The 23388-nt window shown below is 37.6% G+C and overlaps 1 protein-coding gene across 24 annotated transcripts in view; it reads left to right on the top strand.

Moving 5' to 3' along the window:
• TFPI (tissue factor pathway inhibitor) overlaps positions 1–21794 on the top strand; it is a 217676-nt gene extending 195882 nt beyond the window's left edge. For 8 of the 24 annotated variants that reach the window (XM_086898377.1, XM_086898378.1, XM_086898379.1 and 5 more), the window contains 7 exons: positions 2485–2685; positions 8645–8683; positions 11764–11952; positions 13044–13295; positions 13774–13866; positions 19364–19546; positions 19902–21794. In XM_086898377.1, coding sequence (XP_086754503.1) covers positions 2485–2685; positions 8645–8683; positions 11764–11952; positions 13044–13295; positions 13774–13866; positions 19364–19546; positions 19902–20014 — 1070 coding nt within the window. In that variant the 3' untranslated portion in view covers positions 20015–21794. Of the gene's footprint in view, positions 1–2484; positions 2686–8644; positions 8684–11763; positions 11953–13043; positions 13296–13773; positions 13867–14507; positions 14906–19363; positions 19585–19901 lie in introns of those variants that run through there. The other 16 variants (XM_086898382.1, XM_023930690.2, XM_086898373.1 and 13 more) reach the window with 7 other exon arrangements.
• The last annotated feature ends 1594 nt before the right edge of the window (positions 21795–23388 follow it).

The raw sequence follows: 23388 nt of genomic DNA, 5'->3' as shown, positions 1-23388 counted from the left end.
CTGGTTAACAGCATCCCTGTGACTGCAGGGGGAAAGGCCTTAGGAGGTAACCAAAACAATGCATTTGTTCTGTGGGTCTGATGGGAAGTGGGCTAGGAGTGGAGAGCAGAAAGTTCCCGGGATGAACTCTGCTAAGCCATTTGTTAACCCTCTTTGTGTAGTTTTGCAACTGTGCTTGCATACTATTTTTGTTTGGATAGCCCACAACGTTGGGGTGATGCAATGCAGCAAGAAAATGAGCTGACAAAACTCTGTGTCTGAAATTTCAGTAGTTAAGAAACCTGGTAAATTTTCACAACCTCTTGTAGACCGAACTGGGTCACTGGCAGAGGTCACAGAGGGGATCTCATTTCTCGGGTGCCAAGAAAATGACGTGTTTATAAACCAGCTGCCAGCCCTCACCCCGACCACGTTTGAGTTGGATTGGTTTCTGTGGAGCTCTGAGTGTTTGATTTTAACATTTCAGGAGTGAGTTCATAACTTACTGAAAACTTTGATGTTTTGAAGGCATTTTTTCCCTGGTACTGAGTGGGGAAAATCCAAAGTTTCATTTTGCAATGTGGTATCCTCTTAACTTTTTAAGCTGAGCCTTCTAAAGTCCCTTCCAAAGGACTCCCAAGCCTTTTGGAGAACTTTAGAACCTTTGAAGTCCAGCTCGGCATTTATTGTGACTTCTAAATACTAAATCTTTTTAGTATTTAGAAAGACCCAGCTAATGAAACTAGAAAAAAAAAAATCTGAAATCTTATTTGGCAAGCTGAGCTTCATAGCAAGTTTACCAAATATAACATCTCTTATAATTCTTAATTATATTTCATCAATATTTCCTATTGTACAGTCTTCGAAAATAATTTCAAATCTATATATCCAACTTCAAAATCTAAAAATGTGTTTTTCACCAATATGGCATAAGTCACAAACTATTTCGGGGACTGAATATTTAAATAGAATTTTGAAATTAGTCCTCTTTATATGTATTTATATGTATTTTAACACCAAATGGTCCTTTTGGAAGATCTGATTATGTGCTACAATTGTTCTGTTGATAGTCATTGTGTAATGGAGGTTGTTATTTTTTTCAAGGACTTAAATGCTATTCTTTAAAATATTTTAGTGCTGAAATTTGTTTCTTTTCTGTAGGTTTAATAGTTATAAATGGCTCAAATGGAATAAAACTAGTAAACTTCCATGGACCTCAGTACTTACAATGATTTATCTCAGCTCTTTGAATTTAATTCAAAGGTTATATAATCAGGTCTACTTTAAATGCTAAAATTAGATATCCACAAAGCAGGTGGGTAGTAAGTACACAACTTAACTTTTAACCATGTCATAAGGTCTGATTTTTGTGGATTCTTTAAATTAAAACTGGAAACTTAACCTAGTAATAGTAGAAATTTGTGATTATTACATGACCATGTAAACTCTTCTCTTCTTCCTTATTTTTTTGTCTCTTTCCTGGACCACTGCAAAGAGATAGATATATGCAGAACATATATGCATATATGTTCTGGGACATCAATGTACTAATTAGCTGTAGGAGAAGGAATGAAAAGCTTCAGGTCTGTTCTTCTGGCTCCTATGCCAAGCACAATATCTCTGTAGAGCTTGCAAAACCCTCTAGGGTAAAATACTACCTTGGATAAGCAAAACAGAAAAATATAATAAACCATGTGTTTATAAGGGCACAGTATCAGGAACTGGATTGCTAGTCAGAATTTCCTTACAGACAGGGTGAAACGTCAGTGTTCTTCACAATGCATATAACAATTTATACACAACATTGTGTATAATACACATTGAAAACATTGAAAGATAGCAATGACACAATTTGAAAACCTCCAGCTTTGTTTTGCCTTGACTCTCTAGTTGTATGCTGTTCAAAGCTGTAATGCAAGAAGGGTGAGATTGAAGGGAAAGGTCTGGTGCCTGTCAGTGGTCCGGGCATGGTTTGTGTCCCAGTGAAGTGCCATCTGACAGGAGAGGGATGCCCTCTGCAGGGCTCTGGCCATTCCACGCTGTTCCCTGACAGATCTTTTCTGAGCCAGGTTCACTGGGAGCAGCACATGGAAGAGAGCCCAAGGAAACTTTCTGTCCTGGTGGTCATCGTGTCTTTTGGAGCTACCAGGGCTTCCTCAGTGTTTTTGTTACTCAGCATTGAGTACCCCATACTCATACCCCAGCTCGTGTGACTGAGCCACGCTCCAGAACAGTTTAGAGGTTTGTGAGGAGGAGCTGAAGTTTATACTATGAGCTGTTTCGGTGGAAAATTGAAACCACACATTTGAATTGATCGAATGGAATTTGTGTTCCAATGCAGATGATGTTTTTCTTTTTACATCTGTTTAGTGTGTTCAGAGCTTTGCAGACAGATGTTGTGCAGTGCCTCTCGAGCAGAACACACAAGCAATCTCATTTGGGAGTTACACTATGCAGTATTGCAGCAAACTCACTCAGTTTTCCTATTTCTCCTCTGTATCACAGGTGCTGCTTTGCCACCACTGAAGCTTGTGCATTCATTCTGTGCCATGAAAGCAGATGATGGTCCATGCAAAGCCATCCACATCCGCTATTTCTTCAATATTAAAAGCCGCAAGTGTGAAGTATTTGAATATGGTGGATGCCATGGCAATGAGAACAACTTCCTAACGCTGGAAGAATGCCAGGAGAAGTGTGTGGTAACAGGCCAGTACCCATTCTCTCACCCTCCTACCAATTCTTTATTTGCATCTGTTATTTCTCATTCACAAACAACTTGAATTTGGGAAATTAAAGGCCTCTTCGTTTCCTATTAATAGAGAAATACAATTCCTCTAATTATGTTCCCAAGTATTCCCAAGTAAGTTGTAGTCATTGAATTGTTTTACATAGTACAAGCAGGCATTCAGGATTTGTAAAGATAGGCAGGTTTTATAGTCAAGCTGTGGAAAAGAGACACCAATGCAAGGAATCTTATTTTCTAGCTACAGCCCTGTTTTGGATGAGTTCCTAAATGAAATTGATTTTGAGGCTGGGCTAAGCTTGTGGGTAGCAAAGATTTTCTTTATTGCTTTCAGAGTGTCTAACCCAAGTTTTGATCTCAGGTTTGTCCTTCACTTGAGAAGCTGATAGAAGTTGTCCAAAATTTTGGCCATCTTCTCTGTTTCAGCATAATTACTACTACAGTAGCAGATAATTCTGATTAAAAATGTCAGTTATAGCCATTCCTTAGCTTTCCTTTATTGAAACCTCCTCAGTTAATCATTGTAAAGAGGAAAATGAGATCTAACATGATACACAGCACAATGTGCACCAAGGGCCTTAGGAATGCTGGTTTCGCTATTAAAATTCATCCTTGTAATTAATTAAGGTTTTCAGCATTGTACAAATTCCTCACATGACTGGATGAAAATTAGAAGATTCTTAAATTTGCCAGTGGAGCTAGAAATTTGGCAAGCTTGTATTTTTAGAGACTGGAGGAATTCAAGTCTTATTGATGGTTTCCTCCAGATACCTACTACGGATCTTGCTTTCGCTGGTATTTGATGGAATGTGTCTGGCTGTGTAAACAGGAAATAGGGATATCTTGAAGGGGAGAAGGCAATGGAAATGGCAAGAAAATTTCAGAACAAAGGGGCCCTTAATGGTGTGTAATAACCTTCAGGTAGTACATAAACTGTGTGAGATTTTTTTCCCCAAGTCTCTTCATGCACTGGATGTTCATTTCTTAGACTTCAAGGTAAGAGAGAAGGATTCATTCCCAACAGAAGGTACTTTTCACTCACATATGCCTTGCCCAGCAGCAGAATTTTCCATGGTCACTGAGCTCAAGACAGTGATTCTGGGCAATTCTGCATTCTGTAGCAGGGAAAAGTTAATAGGTTATTCTGTGGATGGGCAGCACAAGCAGCTGAAAATTGTCCCTCTGCTGTCTCTTAGTGCTGTGTCCTGGTAGCACCCAGTGCTATGCAGACCTTGGCAGGTGTCATTTTGTTTGCCCTTTTTTCATAATTTATTGTGAATAAAAAAAAATTCCTTTTCTTGAAATTGAAAATCTGCTGAAGGTGCTGTAGGTTCTGAATTGTTTTGCAGGATACAAACTTGTATCTTCTAGAATTAGCAATGGTCACTTGCAAGCACAGTGAGTTCTTATAGGTTACAGAAAATACTTCCCAGGAATTTCAGATTAGGAAATTGATTTCAGAAGCTCCTATTTGGAGCAAAGCAGACTGCATATATAACAAGGTAATTTATAGCATCAGGTTTTGTCTGGCAACAAATGTAAATGTCTCCTACCCATTTTCCATCCCTTCTAGAATTCACATCTACATAGTGTTTAGATCAAGCTTTAAATCTGTTTCTCAACACATCTGTATTTCCTGATCAAAATTACTCTGTATCATGTTGCTAGATTTATTTAGAAATCAAAGTAAGCATCTGTCTCCCACCCCAGTGTTAAAATAATGGCTGGAGCTGGTTACACATTACCCAAAGTAGTATTTCAAAATGTTTTTTAATTTTAATGCCTCTAATCTTCACAGTCTGCAAATGTTAATAAGCCATTTCATATTCCTTGAAAGCATTCCTGGTCTCAATGCCTTTGGTCTTTCCAAAGAGGAGACTGCATGCATTTTATTTACTCACCACATACTCAAGATAAAATTTACCATTCAGATCTGTTTTTCTGATCTGCTGGTGCCACCATAATTTCAGTTAGGTTTTGCTTTTAAACAACTGCATGCTTATAAAGTTACCTCTATCAGGATGGAACAAATAAACACTACAAAGGTTCACTAAAAACTTGTCAAAGTCAAAAAGGTTACTCCATTTTTTAAGTGGGTTTTTTAATTTTCCAGTTCTTTTTATTCCAAGGATTAATTTGAAAGTTACCTTTTGATGGTTTCTGGACAGATCTACTAATAAGCCTCAGAGACCAGAGGTGCTCCAGGGAAGAAGTGGCAAGAATCAGTCACAGCTTGGCTCTGTTTTCAGGTGCAATACATGAGTAAACACAGTGGCAATGATATTAAAATAATTTCTTGATTATTAAAATGACATCCCATCAAGAAAGAGGCATATGGAAATCACAATTCTTTAGTTATTAAATAACATAATCTGGCATTTCAAGTTAAAAAGAAAGAAAAAAGAATGACATGAAGAAGGTCATTTTGCCTTAAATGCAAGCACACACAAAGTTCAGGAACCTCTCCTACTTGGACCTGAAACAGATCTTAAGCTAACTCTTCCTGAAGTGGCTGAAAAGGGAAAGAACCTTTAGATTAATGAATTTCTTTGCATGTTGAAGTTTCAGATACTTCCAGAAGTGCAGATTACTGTTTTGGTGCTCATTTACCTGTATTGGGTATTTTAACAATTGTTAGGGATAAAAGCTGTTTACAGCACTGTTCCTTCTCCAGACTATACTATTTGTGTCTTTGATTCATCATACCTGTGTTTAAAAAAAGAATACCAAAGTAAGATAGAATTCAAGTCATAGGTTTTAAAATCTTTCCTTACAGACTGTTTTATGGGAGAAGATCTCATTTCTGGGCAGAAAATCAAACAAAGAAGGAATTCATCACAGATGATTAATCTGTTTCTAGTTATGACTCCACCAAGTCTAAAGAGTACAGTCTTTCAAGATAAAAAATTGAAAGTTATTGTTTCCTTGAATAGCTTTCAGTGTCAGGAAGACCTGGAATCTAGGATGTTAATTATCTCTTTGTTGTCTGACACCAGGCTGGCTTTTGGTGGTTTCCAGCTAGTATTTGGTTTGGGGTTTCAGCAGGACCCACAGCATCTTTACCATGCTTGGAGTGGAGTTATATGCAAGATTACACCTGCCAGTATCTCATCCAAAACTTGACACTTCCTGTCACAGGAGATTTGGAGTGTTTGTCCTCAATTTCAATTTAAAGGCTAAGATTGAGAGATAAAAGGGAAAAGGCTGGGTTTATAGATGCAGAATTTGGAATGAAGTGTCCAAAATTCAGAATCAGGTGTCATGAGTGAAGCTTTATCACATTATTTCTTCAATCTGATGTTGTTGTTTTCACAGAATCACAGAATAAGCTGAGTTGGAAGGGATCCAGCATTACTTTGATTTGCACACGTTTTATCTGGAACAGGTCTTCTAGACCAAATCATGTACTGGCATATATTTGGCATAACTCTATAGTATAAAACTGAAATTTATTTAAAATGAGAACTGGCTTAGTGTCTACATCTTGGTGCTCAGCCCACAAACACTTTTCTGTGTATGAATAACAGTGATCCAAGACTCTCCAAGAGCTGGATCTGCTTGGAGGAAGAGGAGAAACAAAGGCTCATGATATCTGTATTCTCTGAATGAGTAACAGCAAATAAAATGATTTGGTGTTATGTGCAGCATGCTGCAGACCATTAGGCATAAAGCAAACTCTTAAATTAATCCCTTTTGTTAACATAATTCAGCAAAACCCCTGAATAATTCTGTGAATTTTTGTGAAATCTAACTCCATCTGTGCAGTCTTGTAGTATATAACTACATTCATCTTACTGACAGTTTCAGTATATATTAGTGTGGGAGATCCCTATTTAGTGACTGCAAAAATGAATCTGAAGAGAGAGTACAAATGACACAAAAGTGCTTAAAACTAAAGGAAAATCTGAAATAGTAAATTATCACTTTGAAGAACATGAAGACAAATACTGATAAAAATAAGCTCAAGGGCATCTATCTAAAATATGTAGAAATTCAGAAGAAATAACATGATTTGTCAAAGTTTTGGATTTTCAATATTCAGCACAAATACAAGAATAAATGAGCCAGAATGAGTGAATTTCCTAATCAGGATCACTTTTTATCAGTTTGGAATCAATAAGCCACCAGACAGAACTGATGTCAGTACAACAGAGCTCAGAAAGCCCAGCTGCAGGTTGGATATTCTAAGGCTCTCTAAGACAAGGTTCCGATTCAAGGTGACTACTTCTGAATCAAGATTCCTAGTCATCAGCTGTATTTTTTGTTTCTTGTGCCCAACACTCACAACTACAGGGAATGAAAAAGTACTTTCTAACAGGAATTTGCCTATAGGCTCCATTGTTTACTGGATATGAGTATAATCACAAATGTTATCTCTAGCACAGAGACCTTAATTTTCAAGGCAGGAATATAAATTTTAGGCTGCTTAAGCTAGTTAGTATAGGAAAATACCTGCTGATAAATGCTTCTGGTCATGATGGCAATTCTAATGTCTATTATTTAGAGTGGATCTACAAAGAAATGCACTTTGTTTACAAAAAGGAGATCAACTCAGATGTGGATTTGGCTTTTTGACTGAAACCAGAAGCAAAAACACTGTTGACATGGTAGTAAGATTAAAAGATTCTAGGCCTGTATAAATTCACAATAAAATTTTCCTTTTCTCTGCCAGAAGAGTAGAGATCATATGCCAAAATATGATGCTGATTTTGCCCTGAAGGGGACAGCTGAGTGAGATTAGTGAAACGGCCTGATGTGCGTGTCCGTCGTTTAGGTCATGGGATTTAAATGCTGAGGGCCAAGCCTCCTACTAATAGGAAAAACTGGAAATCTCTTCAAAGAAATGCTATGTCATTCTGAAGTGCATGCCATGTCTTTAATATTTTTTAAAGGGTAACAGCTGCATTGTCCCAGAGGTGGAAGGAAAAATGTGTCATGACAGAATTTCTACCCAATAGATCTGCTTTGATAATATAACATTGGCAGGTTTCCAGAGAAAACTAGGGTAGAACTATGATACAAAAGGGCAGTAAAATACAAAACAAGAATTATGAAGCAATGCAAATAAGGTGACTAAGGCAGAGTCCAGAAGCTGCTGGCTACCTTTCTCTCAGCTGTTGAAGTATTGTCAGCCTTTCTCAGACATTGGATGATCTGCTCTGCCCTTGGACTCTTTTACTTATTCCTTCAGTTTTATGATTAGACAGTCTTCTACAAGGAGAAGGTTTGTTTCCAGTCTCTAAAAAGGAACTTGAATTAAGATATCCAGTTGCTTGAGCTGATACAATAAAACCCAGGCTCCTGCACTAAAAATGGCAATAACAACTTCGCTGCAGATCATGCACAGAGAGAACCATGCAGACAAAGTTTTCATCTACACCCCTCTTGGATACCTGGAGATACTTGACCAAAGGGGCCTTAATATCATTAACTGCATAAGGAAAGCTTCACTCAGGCCCTACATGGCAGAGCAAAGGATTTTGGAATGGGAATAGGATGAGGGAAGTCTTACTGTCTTCCTCAGTCAGCTCCAGAGCCATGAGCAGTATTAGTAGCTACCGCAGTCGGGTTGTTAGTCTGCTAATTACTCCTCTTTCGAGGAGTAAGGTTGCATGATACAGGACCCTGGATCCAGTACCAAGAGGAGTAATTTCCCTGTTCAATTCAATAGCGGTGTACTTTGATTTCAGTTCTTTCTATATTGTCAAGTTTCCAATATAGCAGGTTTTGCTATACAAAGGAAATGGTACTTCAGTTCTCCACTATGAGCTTTTGTGCTGCTTCCCAAATAAAGAGAAAATGGAAAAGGAAGAGATGCTGTATTCTTATTTCTCAATGCTTATTGTCACTGCTAAACATCCTGGCATCACAGGTGAGACTAAACATACTTGTTCTTGCTAAATACTTTTATTTGTCTTGCAGAACTGTCTCAGAAGATGCCGTTAGCAAAAATTAAGAAAGGTAATTATGTTTACATCGTAATCTAAGATTCTTCTACCACAATAAATGATTCATTATCTTCTTTTGTTAACTCAGGACAATACATAATTTATCTTCAACAAAAAGAAGCAATGTCAGATTAAAGCCAGTTCTTAGTCCAGATCTTTTGTCTTCATCAAAGTATTTGAAGACAGTTGTGGTCACTGAAGATGGTAGCTACACTCTCTTCTCCACAAAATAAATACATCACGATTCTTTTCTCTTTCCTCAGTAAAAAGAGGGACTTGGCAGAAACTCAAGCATAGTATAATTAGCCATGATGGGGAACTCTTCCAATGTATTTTGAGAATAAACTAAATGCTTTGTACTAATACTTTTTTACTTTTAGAATAAAAGGGAAAATTTGCTCTGAAACAGAACATTTTAGGCATTGTCTGTGGAGGTTACTAGAGAGTAGGGAAGATGCCCTAATTGCAGATCAAACAAGGGAGCAAGTTTCCCATTCCTGAAGGGACAGGTAAATTCCTGAAAACTCAGACTTCCAAAATACTTTAGCCAGTGCTAAATTATTGGGAGCCCTTTACTTAAACCCAGTTGGTCTGTGGAGAAAACTGATGTTCCTAAAGAGGATATTTCAGCTTGACACTCAGAGCAGAGCTTGTGAAGACTTACTTCCCCTTTGCACACTGGGGACTCACCTGGATGGGGCCCACTGTGGGCAGCCAGAGATCCTCAAACACAGACCTGAGTAAACTTTTTCACAAGTCAGCTCCTCTTTTTCTGCTTCCTCTCCTTCATCCCTCCTTCCACTCAGGACTTCCTGAATGGGTGTGCATTTAGCAACTTGCAGAAATGCAAATACTTGCACATATATTTTGAAAAAGATTATAATCAAATCACCTATCTTTACAGAATAGTATTTGGAATATTTTCATACCAGATGATGGTTTTCTTTTCGTGTTTTCTATTGTCTTTTCTATTCTTAATGTGTTAAAAAAATCATGATTATACTGTGGAAGGTTGATTTTTCCACAGATGCTGCAGATTTTGACACTACTTCCTTTAAGAGCTGACCCTAGTTCCCTGCTTTTAATGACAAACCAGAACACATCCTGTAAAATTCGGCTCATGGCTATCATCAGCATTATTGCACATGTACTGATGTTTCCACTTACATAGTCTGGAATATCAAGTCCTTGGAGAAAGATGTGGCATTTAGAAGTATAGTACTGTTTTGTATGGTTAGGATTATGTTGCCTTCATGAACTCTCTCTTCAAAAGTGGCTATAAAAGTTAACTGTGAGCTCAACTAATTTGGACTTAATTTTATTTGCAAGAACTATTTGAATATAAGAATATTCTAAATGAAGGACATCTGTTTTTAAGAATCAGTCATAATCCTGTAGCCTACTTTGCACACCCTTATTTTTGTCTGCCTTCCTTTTTTCAGTTAATATCTATCTAATAATATCTTTGTGTTATTTCACAGTATTGTGCAATGTTTGATGAGAGATTTTTTTTGTGTAGCTCCTGTTGTCTGTGAGCTCCTAGCAGATGCAGCAAATACTCCTGCTGGAGTCTTGCTGTTCCCTGTCTACACACCTCTGTTTTCAGCTGAAATCACAACATGTGCCTCGCACATATTTCTCATATCTACTGCTCTGTGTGTGCTTAGCTTTCTAAATCTCTGCACATCAATGGGTGCTGCCGTTGCATAGGAAGAGAAGTGAAAGACCTGAACTGTGGACTACACTTACTGCCAGAGAATGAAATTTGTAATGAAGAATCACAATTAAGCTATTCAGGAATGCTAAAAACAGTTGATTTGGTTGCTTTATTCAAGAATAATTTAGTGAATTAATTTTGCATGTGATCTCTGAAAATTATTTTTTTGCTGTTCATGAAGTAAAAATTGAAATGCAGTATATTGCCAATTAATTCTTAGAAAAACACTAGTTTGTGAGCTATTTTAATATTTTATATAAATTCAACACATGCATCAGTTGCCTTTAATAATAATCTAGTTCTAGCAATGAATTTGAATATATACCTACCTAAAATAGGTGTAGTAGGATTAACTTCTTTGCAAGTTGACAATCTACTTCTATAATGTTAGGAACTTCAAAATAATTGTTCTATATCCATTTTTTTTTTTCTAAATAACAGCCCATTGCACACCATTTTATATTTTGTGAATTTTCACAGCTAAGCAAAGCCTTTATATGTTACATCTGATAGGATTTTTTAATATGATGGTTAAACAGATTTTTCTCAACAAGTCAACTCAGACAAAAATCATATTTCAAAATATCTATTAGCAAGAATCTTAGAATTCCTCCACATATATTTCATTATTGTTACCATGATTTTAAGCATACTATTTTAAGAAAAAAACTGAATATGATGAGGACTTGACTTTTGGGGATTGTCATATGGCTGTGTGTTTTTCTTCCCTGCCAGAGGATGTGATATCATGCTGTGATATTCAGTCAAATTATGCAATATTCATTTGTTAACTTTTCCTGGGTTGTTATTGTAGTTACTGATTGCAAACTCAGAACTGGGACTGAAATATTCTAGAACAGCTGCTCTGTCTCCCTGTTTCTAGTATCTTTTTATAAGGATAAACTGCCCCAGACAAACTGCACTGCTAGATTTTTTTCCATTCTATTTTAAAACCCCTTCCTTTTTTCTTCTATTTGAACATTGCTTTGTGTATAATTCACATTAACACTGACAGAAACATAGATAATGAGCATGTGTACTTAGGTGCAAGTGATCCAGCTGAGGTTCAGGTCTTTTTTAAATCAGAACAAAAACTAATTTTCAACTTAGAGTGTCAATGTTTTGGAACTTTAAAGGACTCATTAGTTGACATTTTTAAAGATGTGATTTAGTGGCTACTTGAACAGAGCAATAAATACCCCTGTAATATTGCAGTGTTAAATATAAAACAAAAGCAGCACAACGAAGCAGAAGTTATTTTATAGTTGCCCTTTGGCCCAAAGTCACAGGTTTATTTAGTAAACTTCCCCCATTTCTGTTCTTGTCTAGGGATGCATTTTAGTTTTTTTTCTTCACCCACCCTGTTCATTATTTAGCATTGTTTCTAGGAAAGCCTGACTTCTGCTTCCACCCCCAAGAGCCGGGGGTCTGCCGAGGGTATTTTACCAGGTATTTCTACAACAAAGAGACAAAATTGTGTGAAGCATTCAAGTATGGTGGGTGCCTAGGAAACCAGAACAACTTCAGGAGTTTGGAGGAGTGTCAGAACACCTGCCAAGACAATTGTAAGTTGATGTTTTTAATCACTCTTATTTTTACTCTTGTATAAAAAATGGTGTGTTTTGAATGTATTTTGCATGGAAAAAAAGACAATTTAGAGGTGGCAATAATTTATATATATATTTACGAAATTTACAATAATTATACATATTTTTAAATAAAAATGTCAAAATGTGAAGTAATAAGTAAAAAAATTGGTAGGTACTATTTAAGGAATATTACAGGACTCCTATGTTTGTTACCTTTGTCATGACAGCTAACCTAAAATCTGCCATTTGTTTGACTCTATAGTACCATGAAACACCAGTGTATGTTTTTAACCCATAGATCTGCATACACTCCTTTCAAACCAAGTCTTGTAATGACAAGAGGTGTCCATATAGGAATTTTTAACTCACTGTGTATTGCTAGCTTCCCACCAAAGATTCATGAAACACCTGTGTGTCCCTTGGGAATGATTTGGCTGTGCAGCTTAGGCTACAAAAGCCATTGAAACTGACCACAGACCAGTCATTTGCTTCCTTGTCCCACTTGTTCCAATGAATTGTTCTGCATCAGGATACAGTAACCTTCAGTACTCCTCTCCCTTCACCAAGTGCTTCATTTTGTTCGTAAGGCGAATACATTTTCCCATCGAGAGCCTCTAGACCTTTTTATCTTGCTTGTCTCTAGTGGGCCTTTTTCCAACAGTGTTTCATAAGCTGTCATTTTGGCAAGGGGAACTTGAGCTTATTCACACTTAAAGTAGAAAAGACCACTATGCTTCTTTTTAAAGACTTTTTTCAAACTATAAATATAGAGCCATGTGCATTTTCCCTACTTTTGCTGAAGCATTTTTTCCTGAGCTGTGATTCCACTCTTACCTTCTGGACTAAAAGCTGCAGAATATTCATTTTCATTACTTTAATCTCAAATAACACCTTCATGTAAATTTGCATGAACACCCAAGAAAAAAGGGTTAGGGGCTGTTGCCATGGTCTAAATAGATTGATATTTTTATTTCTGAGATATTGAATCATTGATACCAATTTTTGGTTTTTTTTCTTAACAGTTTTCACTTCCTTTGTTTGTCTTTTTTTTTTTTTTTTTAATTTAGCAAATTTATTACCAACTGTTACAGCTGAAGAGCACTCCAACACTCTGAACAGCAGTTCCCCAGCTGAAGAGCATCCCAACACTCTGAACAGCAGTTCCCCAGCTGAAGAGCATTCCAATACTCTGAACAGCAGTTCCCCAGCTGAAGAGCATTCCAGCACTCTGAACAGCAGTTCCCCAGCTGAAGAGCATCCCAACACTCTGAACATCAGCTCCCCAGCAGAAGATCCCAGCCAGTCTCCTGGGATTTTTGGTAAGAATTTGCTCTTGTTGTTTTTAGTCAATCCTTTGATGCCCCTTGGTTTGTCCACTGATTTTTTGCATTTATTGCAAGACCTGTATGTCACTGGGAATACCTGAGCACAGGGAAGTCATTAACATTAAAACTAGCTTCAGAGCCACTTTCTTGCCAGCAATACATATTTTGAAAAAGGCTTACAATTGCAAAGGTTAGAATGTCTACTGGTAGTATAAAAATAAGCCACCAAGCTGTGTATGATCTAAATTTTTCATCAGTAAAACTAAGGAAGAAAAAGGAACCCATGGCAAAGTTGTTTCAGCAACCTGAATTTCCTGCACCTTCGGGCTTTAGAGATTTTGCTTGGCAACTGGCATCAGTTGTGGGTTTGAGCAGGGCCAACAGGTACCAATCACAGCTGAGGTTCAGAGCTTGGATGTGTCTACATAGCCCATCATTGACTGTTTCACAACAACTCTATTTTCTCTTTTAGGTAATTTGTTGCCAACTGCTCCAAATGAGAAGTCCAACACCCTGAACAGTAGTTCCCCGAAGGAGGAGCCCAACCAGTTCCCATATTTTTTTGGTAAGAATTAACTTTTGCAGTTCTTAGTTCTCAGTCTTTTTATATGGATTGCACTTCCATTTCAACCCATTTTCTGACATACCTGAGACTAAAGAATGGGCTTTCATCTTCGCCAAAGGATTTGATAAGCAGAGAAAGTTAAAGCAAAGGAATGTGTCACAACTTACAGATCTTTTGTAAATATCAGATGTGGAAGGCTGACCACCCTCTTTAAAAAGTGTACACTTTCTAAAGGCCTGATTAATACAAAGGGGAAAAGCAGTCATGCATAATTCTTTCAGTCAAAATTAATATTTCTGTGAGGATCTAATAGGCAAGTTATTTAAATTCCTTTTACCCAATATAAAGAATGACATTTGGATTTTAGAATATATCATAGTATATTTAATACCATAATGTTTCTGTTTTCACTGTGACCATACTGAACTCAGTTTTGGGTTGAGTATAATCACAATGAGTATGAATTAATTTAAAATATTGCTCCAAGGTATTTTTGCACTATGTATTATAATGCAGAATGGACTCTGGACCCTTACTGAGGAGGGATAGGTTTTAACAATATCAGCAGCTGGACACTGGTGCTTGCTCACACTGTACACAGCATGATTGAATTTGAGGCATGTCATTTTTATGATCCACAGTTGTGCAAGAGGAAGCAACAAACAGTTGGAAAGAGCCTGAGCATTCTCACCAAGTATTTATGCTGGTTTTTTGCATTTGTACTTGCTTGTACTTTTGAGGACTGAGTGATGATGTAGAGACTCACTAAGGTTTTTGTATGTTATATATTCTGTAAGATAACAGGTGGGTAGGTGGCATTCCTGTGCTCTTTGCTTAGAATGGAGTGTCTAATAAAGCATGAATATGTGTTGTACTCTATTTTTGCCTGAACTGTAATCCACATGCACTACTGCTTTGATGGAGGTTTCTGTACAGTTGTGTTGTTTGTTTACCACAGGCAAAGCATCAATGCACTCTGTATTTAAATGAATGAATATAAAACAGTAAAGCTTTTGGCAACCTATTTTACTGAAAACCATTTGAATTGCATCAGGTCTGGTTGTAAGTCTATGGGCATTAAGGGCATGCATATTCCCTGAAGGTTTTTAGTCATAGTATCAATGCCTGAATCCTCCAAACAGCTAAAATATACCAGGAAAGGAGCATGATTCAGTGTTTTCTCAGAGGAAATGGAAGGGCTTTTGATTGTGTCAGCAATAGGAGAATTTTCCTGCACAGCAGACTTTGAGAGTGAGAGGTGAGGGTAAGAGATAACTGAAGGTTGATGGAACAAGGAGTCAGTGAAGCAGAATGGGTTGGGTGAGAAGCACAGCCACGGAAGGACCAGTGAATTTCAGTGAAAAGTCTGAAGACCCAACAGGTTCATCTTTATTGAATGATCTTTGTTTTGCACTCGTCTGTCTTGTGCAGCCTCCTTTTCCTATTCTGTTTATCTGCTTGTATTCTTCAGGCTGCTGGAATAGGCTAAAATCATGTGTTTTGTGCAATCCCACTAGAAAGGAAGGCAAGAGTATGGCCAAAGCTGACAGCTGATTTCTCCACAGGGACATGGAGAACATTCTCTCCATTGCTGCTGTTTCCAGAGGTACAGCTATAAAGTGAAGCTCCAAGGTAGAGACATGTCACTCAAATGTGCAGGGTAACTGTTTGTTACCTTCTGTGAGGGACAAGAATTTGACTTTCACATATGAAGTGAGGGTCAGAGTGAACTGTTTGGGAAGAGTGGCTGATGTCTATCTCCTCAAGCACAGACAAAGTGGCCGATCTGCCATTTTAATATCTATTTTGTATGTATATTGGCCTGGCTATGTATCTTTTTCAAAGACTATTTAAAAAAGTTAAATATAATTCAGTTAATTTACCTTAAAACATTAAAAAAAAAAAATTACAAGGAGTTATCTCTTATAGAATACCTCACCTCACAACTGACATGCTATTTCATCTTGATTTTAAGAAAAAAATAGATTGTTGGTATGTGTAACTCTGTAACAATATCAGGTTTTTAGATTTACAACATAGTTCTTGATCTTCAGAAGGTTAAACTGTTCTATGACCAAATAAAGCAAACCATGGATACAGATATGAAGTTTCTAGCACTCTCAGCAAAGAACTTTCTGCAGAGATTGAAGATTGTTTTGTTCTCACTCTGGTGAAACATTATAATAACCTTTATTCTGTGCAAACTAAGAAAAACTGAGGCTAAAAATCAAAGCTTTCATTTTATGTGGTCTGTGGTAGAAAATTGCAAGTGCTATACCTACATTTGATTTGTGAGATTTAAGTGGGAGACAGGATCAAAAGTCAATTTTCAGCTCAGCAAATTTGGAATAGCATTTGAATGCAGGCCCTGCCAGTACAGAAACAGGGTCATCTTTTACTGATATAAATTGGCACAGTTCTATTTGCTTTAATAGATCTGCACCAATTTATACCTGTGGAGGAGTACTGTCAAGTGTAGAAGATTTATTATTTTTGTAATAGCCTGTCCACTTGAAGATTCTTTTATTTTCACTTTGCTGCAACCAGAAATGAGGAGCTGAAGTCTACATGTATCAAAACCCTGGCAATAAAGCTGAAGCTTTGTGAGTGTCACACGCTCTGGTCTATCAAGAAATAGTGCTCACTGCATTCCCTTTCCTCCCGAGTTAATTTCAAACTTCTTTTGTAGTGTGATTACTTAGCAGTCCACTGTCACACAACCCCTGCAAAGCCTGAGGGATAAGGATTATTGTTGCAGTGCAGAGGGAGTTATTTCTGATAAATTTGAGTCTGTCTCTGGATGTGCATTTTTCAGAGATTCTGAAGTTATGATCTTGTCATCTGTTTATACCTCAGGGGGGATGGGATTCAAGAAAGGGCTGTATCACAGGAATTCAATCTTAAACCATACAGTGTGTACCTCTTCTTTTTTGGCTCGTGGGACTTTTGTTTCTTTCATTTTCTTTTTTCCTTCATAGAAAATGCAAGAGAGAAAACTTTTCAACAACCCTCAGAAAAATGGGTTTGTGAAATGGAAACATTTGGGAGAGAAACTCAAGAATAGGCATAATAGCTCAACTTTCTGTTCCATCACACCCATAAATGCAGCACTAGGAACTGGAGCTGAACAGAGACAACTCACCTGCTGTAATGTTTTTGTGACATTGTTTATACACTGCCTCACAGGCTTTCAGATTGTCCTGCCAATAGACACACTGGGCATGACGCAGGGAATATTTTATGCTTACCTGAAGTCAAGTCTTTTCGTGATCAGTAAATTCAAATAAATTTGTAATTTTTATTATCTTCAGCAGAGAGGAAATTATAAGTTATTTAGTTTTTATTTTAAAATTCTGTTTTGTTGGAAAAAAATGGCTCTAGGAGGCAAAATTAAGAGTTTTCTTCATGGGCTGGTTTCTTCTGTGAGTGAAGAACAGGCAGATATTTTGAGGATAAACAAGGAACAGTGTTTGGTCTTTGGGGCATTTATCTAACAATAATATAGGCAAGGAATAACATTTTATTTGGGAAGAATACAGGAGGGATTCTGAATAGCACCTGTGATTTTGAATAGCACCTCAGAACGATGGAACCAGTGATTTACTTCATTGCTGGTTCTGTGGTTCCCCCAAATCTTGCAGTCATTATGAGAACTCCTTCATGAGGAGACTGTGGACTCACTGGAGAATTCTACATGACAGATAAGTAATTTACATTACAAAGTGTATTTTTGAATTCTCTGATATAGTTAACAAACTTGTTGCTGTTTGGCCCTTTCCTCACTGGCAAGTCTTTCTGCTCTGTTCTTTGTAGGTTCAGAAATTAGCAGGTTAAAACAGGTAAGCTATGCTGACCATATGCTTTGAAAACTAACATCCTCTCCAGCCAGAGAGAGATGAAATTAGTTCCAGGCTCAAGGGTTCTCAGAGCAGTACCAAAAGCATTGCCTTAGTTAATTTAACTACCATCCTCATTATAAAAAAACAGTAGGTCTAATATAGATTTTATCACATTGTGGACTTCTACTCTTAACCTAGAGTGAGACTTAGTCTTGTGATAATGCCACAATTATGAAAAGAAGTTAAGAGATTCTCATTTTATAGCTTGAAACTATATAGCTTAAAACTACTTTTTTTAAATACTCTGGCATTGCTAACACACCATTCTATTTCTTTCCCAGCAATTTTTCATACTTTTTCACCACACCAGTTCAGCTACATTACATTTCAGATTAACCTTTTTTTTAGCAGCTGTACAATGTGTAAGACACCTCAGATGTAGCACATGCTTTTTGGGTATTTTGTCAGCCTCCTGAATTGCCCAGGTTAATGTATAACTTCTTGCTTTCAGCAACTCATCTGCTTCCCACTTTTGTGACCACAGGATGCCTTCAGCTTTGCTGCAACCCAAATGACTTCCTCAAATTTTTACTTTGTTTTTCCACTGAATCCCTTCTGTGTGGCTTTGTACCTTCAAGAGTTCCATCTGACTGGCTTCACATTTGCATTTATGCATTCATTTCTTGCATTTATGCACCCAGATACCTCAGTTCTGCTGCTTCCTGAGGAAAAATGATGCTCTTTTGGGTCCCACATAACTGATGATATAATGACTCCCATTCAGCTTCTTGTAGCCTGTGCAGCAATTTTATCAGTTCCCATTTTGTTTATTAGTCACTCTGGGGTGATAGATGATGGAGTTCTTCCAGGTTTGGGAATTCTAGAATGGATTTGCTTCTTGAACTTGTTCCAGTGCCCAGGTCCTTTGACTACCACAAGTTCATCCTCCAGTGTTTCAGTTCTCACTTGCAGTGACCCTGAAAGAAGAAACCACCAGCCTCTGCTTGGAATGGTAAAATCCTGACAGCAGCACTAACTCACCAGCATCTCCATTAATTTGTGCACTTATTCTTCACATGCAGTACTTTTTTATTCTGCAAGTTACAAGCAATTGTTTTATAACTGCTCAATGGTTGCTTACCAACCCTGTTACTTAGGTCAAGTTTTCTGTAGTCATTTAGCAAACTCAGCACTGAGGTATTGAATCTTACACTGGAAATGCTGGGTGCCTTTACCTTCCCCTTGATTTCAGACTGTCTAGCAGTAATTTGCTCATTAATTATTAGAAATATTTGTCATCTTTTTAAAGCTGTCCATGTTTAATTTATTTCACCTTACTTTCTACAAATGCTTCACTTGAAACTCCTCAAAATTAATTTGTGTGCGCTCTCCTGTGGCAGAAGTGGCAATTTTATCACTAACAACACAGGTAAAGGTATAGCTTTCAGGTAAGCTTTTGCTGGCAATCCAAAGACAGAATGAAATTTTACTGTGGTATTTTTTTTTTTCTTTTCGTAATCATAAAAAGAAACTTATGTCAAATACCTTGGATTTTCAGGAGAGTGGAATTAAATTTACCAGCAGAAATTCCGAATAATATTGACATGAAACTGAAATGCTGCAGTGTTGTCTCACTTTGTTTTTCTTGGTACTTCCAGAACCACCTCCTATCCCTTCTTTGTGCATGACCCCTATGGACAGAGGACTTTGCAGGGCCAAAGAGTTAAGATTTTTCTACAACTACTCCACTGGAAGGTGTCGCCCATTTAGCTACAGCGGTTGTGGTGGGAATGAGAATAATTTCATCTCCAGAAAGTCCTGTTTGAGGATCTGCAAGAAAGGTATGGGAAGTGATACTGCCCCCAGCTATCATTAAGAGGTAAATATTGTGTGGGTCAAAACATTCTCTTGCCACTTCTGGTAGTAAGAATTGGCCTGATCAAATGTAATTGAGAGTCTCAGAAAAGTGAAAATGGAAATCAGGAGAGATACAGAGCTAGAGAGAGAAGGAGGGACAGTAAGTGCAATGTAAAAGAACAGCAATAAGACAACTTGGCATTGGTCAGGCATATCAAGACTTTAGGTAAGACAATGGTTTGTTTGGGTTTTTTTTAAGATTTATTGAAACAAGCTTTTTCTCTTATGTCTGATAATCTTGGATGTCTTCTAATCTTACTTTGTTAATTTTACCTTTAGGATTCAATAAGAAAAAAGGTGAAAAAAAATTAATAAAAATCAAGAAAAAAAGAAAGAAACAGCCAGTAAAGGCTCTCGGCATGGAAATCATTCCTGAAAGAATGCAACTTTGATTTTTATGGAAATGTGAAGTAAACTACTCTTCTTCTAAACTATTCTTCACCTGTGAATGAAAACCCTAAGTGTACACCATTGAAATATATTTACTGTACTGATTATTTTGATTATATGTTACTAAGCTGCTTATATTTTTTATTATGTATTCCTCAATCACGTTAATAAACATTACCTTTTACTTTGCTAAAGACTTTTAAATTGCAATTTGGTTCTATATAATTGTCAGAGCTGCAGCAGGACAACAAATGGTGTGAGTGAATGGTTAAAATGCAGAGAAGATTCAAATTGAATTTCTCACCTCATTATTCTTTTTGAATTCTATTTTTGTACTAAAGAAAACATAATCCTTGTGAAAGAATAATCACTAGTCAAGCATGATTGAAACAATTATCGATTAAAAGATAGGTGTATTGCTATAAAAAGAAAATAGACACTGGATTTGTTTTAATCAGATTTATTTTAGATTATGCAGGCCTAGACTTAACTCCATTGAAGTATAATTACATATGATTACAGTACTGTAAAATGAATATGAGATCAGAATTAATCCACCAAAATCCATAAAGGGACTGTTAAAGCTGTAAAGGTGTGAAGCAGTGTTGCAAATTTTTGAAAAGATTTAAAAAAAATATGTGTTGGGATCATTGACTTTTATCCTTGTTACTGATCTAGACTCATGGCTAAGCTTTACTGCTGAAAATGTAAAAAAATTATGCCTTATAAATACTAGAGTGAGGGGGATAAGTAGAATCAGATTTTTATAATGAAATTTTATCCGAATCTCTTCTCTGCTCCTTTCATGGCTCTTTCAATCTAGGATGTCTTAAGTCTGATTTGAAAGATTCTCAAGGAACAGGAGTGTACATCAGAGAGCACTTATGTAGAGCTTTGTCATGTAAAATGTACAAGCACTACAGACTACCACTGCAATAACCACATAAATCAAACACATGCAGTTCTGCCAGGAAACCTATAAACTCCACAGGCTGTATGCACAGAATTAATCTGGTGCATTTTGTCTCCTTGTTCAGTTTCAATTTGATACCTTTCTGCTCTGATTCATCACTTTGCCCTTTCTCTCCAGGTTTTCCTGTTCTTCATGCACCAGGAGTCAAGTCTGTAGGTGTGGGTTGCACTGCCCAGGAGCAGAGCAGTAGGGTAAACACTTGGACCAGCTGGAATTTGTCAATGCAGATAAGTGGAGAACCCATAGTTTAAGCTGCTCCCAAACCTTTCTCCTTGTCCCATGCACCTGCTGAGCAGGTGCACACAGCACTTTGTGTGGCCTCCCCAGGGCAAGTGTCTTTAGGCACACTTGGGATGGGAGGGTCAGGATTTGCTCTTTTGCCATAGCTGCCCTGCTTCTACACTGACACTGCTTGTGTCTGCTTGGCTAGGGCTGCAGGTGAGGGTACAAAAGTCTGCACCTCCCCTTGTCTGCATTTTATGGTCCAGCCAGTAAAAATACCTGATCTTCCATTCTCAGTCAGAAAAATTTCCCATTGGCTGCCAGTATTAAAACTTAACATAATTTCTAGATAGCACGATGTACCTCAAAGGGAGACCAATCTGAAAATGACTGCATTCAACTAGGGCTTTTATATGAAAGACAATGAAACTCATTAAGCTGTCCCACCAAGAACATTGAAAAGGATTTGTAAGCTTTGTAAGATTGATTAGATTACAAACTAGAATGATAAACCTTCTAATACAGAATGTTTTGAAATGAGACAACAGATATATAAGGATAGGAAATAAAAGATGAATTTGTATGCAGATTGTCTTGTGATTCCTGTGCCACTTCATGACTGTCTCTCCTTCAGTGTCTCTCCAGCAACTTGTCCACGGCTGCCCGGATTCAACACCTACAAAACCCACATGGGAAAAAAAATCAAGGGAAAAAATCATCCTTTCTGTCCCAGCAGAACCCTGGATGTGTGGCTGCTCTCCATTCTTAACAAGCTTCCTTCCCACTGAGCTCTACTGCAAACTAACAGGGTCTCCTCACTGAGGGGGATCAGTTGCTCCCAGGAGTGTGCAGACTCCTCCAGGACTGCTGTAGCTAGGATAGGACTGACAGGTACTCTCCCATCCTCTCCTACCCCACTTACAATGTACTGCAGAAACTTCTTGTGCTGCTGTAGTACATTTTGTAATGGCACTAATTAAGTGATCCCCTAAGGACTCTCTTATGTCACTGCTGAGACAGAAGAGAGTTTGTACAGCTAGCATCTCAAGAATAAACTAAAAAACATTTCATCTGTGATTCATCTGTCGGGCTTGCTACTTAGTGCATTGAGAATCGAGACTGCAATGCCACAGACTGTAAAAACCTGATCATAATCAAGATTTGATCTCAAAGTGCAGGCTGCTCTCAGCTGTGTGTGCACTCAGTTTGGCCACCACACCAGCTATCCAGCTGTTTTTGGTTTTGTTTAGCTCTACAGTACACAGCTATATTTTTTGCCATAAAAAGTCCACACTGCAATGTGATATGATCTTCAACATAACAAGAAGTTTCTTTTACGCCCTTCTGCTTCATTCACTTCTTATGGCTCCTGTACCTCCCACAGCTGCAGAACAATCAAATCCAAGAATAAGAAAAAGGATCTATGCATTTCCCAAAGACAACTAAAGGATGAACAGAGCAGGGGGATAATTGAGGCACATCACAGGAAAACATATGGATCAGGTGCCAGAATGGTGAAGCAGTCAGAACATGAAGCTGTGCTAAGGGGTTACAGTGACTGTACAGTTCCACTTGACTAGAGTCCATTCATCCAGTCCTTTCATTCCAGAATTTGCTCCAGTTGCTTTGGAGAGGAAATGCAGGGTGCTGTGAAATTTCTCCTATGCTGTATGATAACAGCCAACAAGCTGAAGCAATTTTACAGAGGTTTAATGGGTTTCTGTACATCATCTGACCTGCAATAACTTGGTATGTGCCCTTAATCCACACAAATGATGAAACAAAATGGCCCTGAGAAACAATTTAGTGTCCTTTTGTTCATTCTATTTTTCCTCACATTTTTACTGGTATGCCCTCATTTTTCTCCTTTTTATTTTCTACCCCCTGCTTCAGTTTTATTTCCAGCTCACTTGAGCCAGCATTTCTCCCTAGATCCCAAATCCATTTGCTCTCTCAAAGCTGATCGTTTTGTATTTACCTTTTGAGCAAGTCTCAATATTTCTACCTCCTTAAAATTACTGAAGAGGACCAAAGGGTTACGTTTCCTAACCGGTTGTTTTCAGTGGTGTCTCCAAAGACAGATCGAAGTTCAGGTAAAGCAGGGTTTGACGCGTGTGGCTAGGCGGTGTTTCACAGGGTAATTAATCTCGGAATTAATTAAGGCGGTAAATGCCTGCGCGC

Source organism: Cyanistes caeruleus, chromosome 7, assembly GCF_971803275.1.
Source record: "Cyanistes caeruleus chromosome 7, bCyaCae1.hap1.1, whole genome shotgun sequence".
Classification (NCBI taxonomy): Eukaryota; Metazoa; Chordata; class Aves; order Passeriformes; family Paridae; genus Cyanistes; species Cyanistes caeruleus.
This window is presented reverse-complemented; position numbering and strand designations above follow the sequence as displayed.